The following is a 4,819-nucleotide window of genomic DNA, read 5'->3' on the forward strand; positions in this document are numbered from 1 at the left end:
AGAGAGAGAGAGAGAGAGAGAGAGAGAGAGATACACAATGAAAAAAAGGAAGTTAGAAAATTATTTATTTACCATTACACACATATCAATTGTCAAGAGTCACATTTAAAGAATTTCCTATTAGTAACAGTTTCCGTCTATGCATATTTGACTTAAAAGGTACGAGTCCAACACAATGCTACAACAAAATGATATTCGTCCAGAATGCTGTACAATGAGATTGAACCTAGGACCCTATGGTTATGATGTAAACATTTTAACCTCACAGCCACATCCACAAGAATTTTACGATTAAGCAATTACTTGTACCAGTGCAGGAAATAAAACAATTTGATTGATGAATATGAAGGATTTTATTTTGTAATGACCAAAAGCTTTCAAATTGATAGTGTTACATTTCTATATGAATATTTATGTGTGTAGTTAAGTGACTTTTTTGAGAGAAAGATTTACCACAGATATCACAGTGATACGGTTTCTCGTCTGTATGAATGCGTTTGTGCGTAGTTAAGTTACTTTTCTGTGTGAATGATTTACTGCAGACATCACAGTCATATGGTTTCTCACCTGTATGAGTGAGCTTGTGTTTTGCTAAGATGTCTGTCCTGGAGAATGATTTACCACACACAGAACATTGAAACAGCTTTTCTCCCGTGTGTGTGAGCTTGTGTGTGCTTAGGTAACCCTTTTGAGCAAACGATGTGCCACAGATATCACAGGTGTATGGCTTTTCTCCAGTATGGGTACGTACGTGAGATGTTAAGATATGTTTCCGAGAGAAAGCATTACCACAAATATCACAGCGATACGGTTTCTCTCCTGTATGAATACGTTTGCGGGTGGCTTTCACGCCATTTTGAGAGAATGGTTTAGCATGCTCATCAGAGTGTTCTGGTGATTCCTTGGTATGAACACGCTTGTGTTTTGTTAATAGATTCCTCTGAGAGAAAGACTTATCACATACCTTACAATAAAACGGTTTCTCTCCAGTATGGATGCATTTGTGTATAGTTAAGCAATGTCTAACATAGAATGATGCACCACAAATTTCACAGCGAAATGGTTTTTCTCCTGTGTGAATCCGTTTGTGTCTAGTTAAACAACTGCTATCGAAGAAAGATTTCCCACAGGTGTCACAATGATATGGTTTCTCACCTGTGTGGCTACGTTTGTGTTTCGTTAAGTGCTCATGCTGAGAGAATGATTTACCACAGATATCACAACGATATGGTTTTTCTCCTGTATGAATACGTATATGCATTTTCAAATTACCAGTTTCAGAGAACGTTTTACCACAGATATCGCAGTAAAACGGCTTCTCGCCTGTATGAATACGTTTGTGAATAGTCAAGTAGCTACTCTGGGAGAAATATTTACAACAGATATCACACTGATATGGCTTCTCTCCTGTATGTGTGCGTTGGTGGTTGGTCAGATGATTACGCCGATAGAACGTTTTGCCACAAACATTGCAATGATATGGTTTATCAACTGCATGAATACGTTGGTGATATGTCAAGTTTCTTTTGTGAGGGAATGACTTACCACAGATTTCACAGCTATGTGATATTTTAGCCGTCCCATTTTTCTTGCCCCTGGAAGTACCAATACTTTTCGGCTTCTTTTTAAATTGAACCTGGTTGTCACACAATTCAGTTTCCATAATTGCTCTCAGCTGGCAAAAATGAGTAGCACCTGTCTTTCAATGGGCCAGCCTTGTCACACTGAATCTCCCTGAGGACTATGTTAAAAGTACATGTATCTGTGGAGTTCTCAGCCACTTGAACGTTAATTTCACGAGCAGGCTGTTCTACTGATTGGATCAACAGGAATTTTTCTTGTTGTAACAGACGGAGTGCCAGTTAATTGTTCATTATCCGCAACAATTATCAGGTATTTCTGTTCCGTTTTTGTTGATCCCTAGCAAATATTTATATTTTTCACTGCTAGATTTCCATCACTTGTAACCGTTACCAATATGTACAAACTTTAATGACCATTACAAACTCCTCTGTAATTTATAATCCACATTTAATTAGCATTGCAAAATCATTCTGTAGACATTCTCAATAATGATTAAAAGAAAAGCTGCAGTTTGTATCAGTTCAGTGGAATTATCTTACAGTAATTCTACCAAAAATTTATATCAATGGGATTGTCTGATCTTTATAAACACCATCAGTGAAAGTTGATAGATGTTGCTCATGTGTCTGGTGTGAACAATACTCCGATGGCAACGTCATGGATAATCTGAAATAATAAACAAGAGTGTAAGATGAAGAGGCTATATAAATTGTATGGCTCAAACGTACGGCAAACGAAATACAGAGACAGGTGTGGGAGCAACAAGGAGGTGTATTAGTTTGACAGTGAGGAAAATTGGAAGAAGTCTTTGACATTTCAAGCCCATGCTCTCTCACAGAAAGGGACGAGGGGAAACAAAATGAGAAGACGGAAAGAGAGTGAGTGAGAAATTGTGTTGGGATTAATGGCGTTCCACATGTTGAAAATACAGACAGGCATGCATTATTTTTATACATTCAAATGAGGTCGTTGCTAGTGCCGCTGGACTGGCTCCCGTGCAGGTGGCACGTAAAAAACACCATTTTGAGCATGGCCGTTGCCAGTACCGCCTGACTGGCCCTCGTGCCGGTGGCATGTAAAAGCACCCACAACACTCCCGGAGTGGTTGGCGTTAGGAAGGGCATCCAGCTGTAGAAGCTCTGCCAGATCAGATTGGAGTCTGGGGCAGCCATCTGGTTTGCCAGTCCTCAGTCAAATCGTCCAACCCATGCTAGCATGGAAAGTGGACGTTAAACGATGATGATGATGATACACATGCTTTGTCTTTAATTTCTCGTTTCAGTCTATTGATCGCGGCCATGCTGGGGCACTGCCTTCAAGGACCTTTTTTATTTTAGCCAAATGAGCCAACCCCAGTACTTATGCATTAAACTTGGTACTTATTCTATTGCTTTCTTTTGCCAAACTAATTCACAAGAGCATAAACAAACCAACACTGGCTGACAGGCAGTGGTGCGGGCGAACAAAGACACACACACACATGACCACTTGTTGGGGTGTTTACATTCCCATAACAGCGGTAAGGCAAAAGAGACTGATAGAATTCGTACCAGGCCTTAAAAAAAAAAAAGTAATTACTGGGATCGATTCATTCGACTAAAACTTCATGGCGTTTTGCTCCAGCATGGCCGCAGTCCAATAGCTGAAACAAAATACACAAAAGAATTCATACGATTATGCAAAAAAAAAAAAAAAAAAATTGGTGCGCGATTTAAAGTGGTATTTAGCTGTTATTTTTGGCATATGTCATGATCACTTCATACCGTCCTCCTTTTCGTATTGACATTTTTCAATCTTTCTTCTTCCCATAAGCACATTTAATGGTCTGTTGCTGGGAATTTCTGCAAATTTGTATTCTGCACACAGGAATTCATACGGTTATGCAAATAACAGAAGAAAAATAAAATGGGGGTGCGTAATTTAAGGGTTATTTAGCTGTTATTTTTAGTATATCGCACGTCCTCCTCGTGCACTTTTCGCTTGTTTGACACTGACAAATTGATGTTTTTTTCAACATCAATTCATCATTTAATGGATTATTGCAGGGGATTTTAGCATATTTGCATTCTGCACACGGGAATTCATACGATTATGCAGAACCCCTCACCACCTCATATTTTTTGGTGCGTGATTTAAGGGGTATTTAGCTGTTATTTTTAGTATATCTCACGCACTTTTCGCTTGTTTGACACTGACAAATTGAGGGTTTTTTCAACATCAATTCGTCATTTAATGGATTATTGCAGGGGATTTTAGCGTATTTGCATTCTACACACAGGAATTCATACGATTATATAGAACCCCCCCCCCCACAATTTTTGGTGCGTGATTTAAGGGGTATTTAGCTGTTATTTCTAGCACGTCACGACCACCTCATACGTTCCTCGTTTGTCTGTCAGACGTACTAATATTTTTCAATATCTTTCACCCCCATAAACGACATTTAACGATCTGTAACTGGGATTTAAACCAAAAATTCGAACTGTCCGTATTTCAAAACTGTGATGTAAAAAGGAAAAGAACTCCGCCAGTAACTTACCCGTTTTCGGATGAAAACAGCGAAGTCAGTGCCTGATAAACAACAGGACAACATCAATTAACGCTGTATCAATATTCTTCAAATACAATGTTAGTATACAAGTATATATTTTGTAGCTTCGACACAGATTTTGTCTCAGCATCCATCAACTTCAAAATGGCTCCCATTCAGCTCCCATCAACTTCAAAATGGCTCCCATTCAGCTCCCATCACCTTTTATACTTCCTCAGCATCTTTTATACCCTCCCTCTGCTGGAGAGCTACAAACATATTAGGACAACTGACGAGGGAGGTGTTTTCCTCACTACCACAATCACTGCTTTTTATCTTATTGTCGATATCATTATTCAGTATAGTCTTTCGTCCATCTTTGCGTTGTACATGTGGAGTCGCAATGGCCAAGTGGTTAGGGCAGCGGACTCGCAGTTTCGATTCCCAGACCGGGCGTTGTGAGTGTTTATTGAGCGAAACCACCTAAAGCTCCACGAGGCTCCGGCAGTGGATGGTGGTGAACCCTGCTGTACTCTTTCGCCACAACTTTCTCTCACTCTTTCTTCCTGTTTCTGTTCTACCTGTAATTCAAAGGGCCAGCCTTGTCACACTCTGTGGAGGCGCAATGGCCCAGTGGTTAAGGCAGTGGACTCGCGGTCGTAGGATCGCGGTTTCGATTCCCAGACCGGGCGTTGTGAGTGTTTA

General features: G+C 40.0%; 1 protein-coding gene across 1 annotated transcript; it reads right to left on the reverse strand.

The window, feature by feature from the left end:
- Nucleotides 1-48: 48 nt before the first annotated feature.
- Nucleotides 49-4,741, reverse strand: LOC106867741 (zinc finger protein 665). The gene is made up of 2 exons (XM_014912703.2): nt 4,124-4,741; nt 49-2,250 (listed from the first exon to the last, which is right to left on the reverse strand). The coding sequence occupies exon 2, from the start codon at nt 1,661-1,663 to the stop codon at nt 392-394; it is 1,272 nt and encodes a 423-aa protein (XP_014768189.2). The 5' UTR covers nt 1,664-2,250; nt 4,124-4,741; the 3' UTR covers nt 49-391.
- Nucleotides 4,742-4,819: the final 78 nt, after the last annotated feature.

This window comes from Octopus bimaculoides, chromosome 29 (assembly GCF_001194135.2).
Source record: "Octopus bimaculoides isolate UCB-OBI-ISO-001 chromosome 29, ASM119413v2, whole genome shotgun sequence".
In the NCBI taxonomy this organism is placed as follows: Eukaryota; Metazoa; Mollusca; class Cephalopoda; order Octopoda; family Octopodidae; genus Octopus; species Octopus bimaculoides.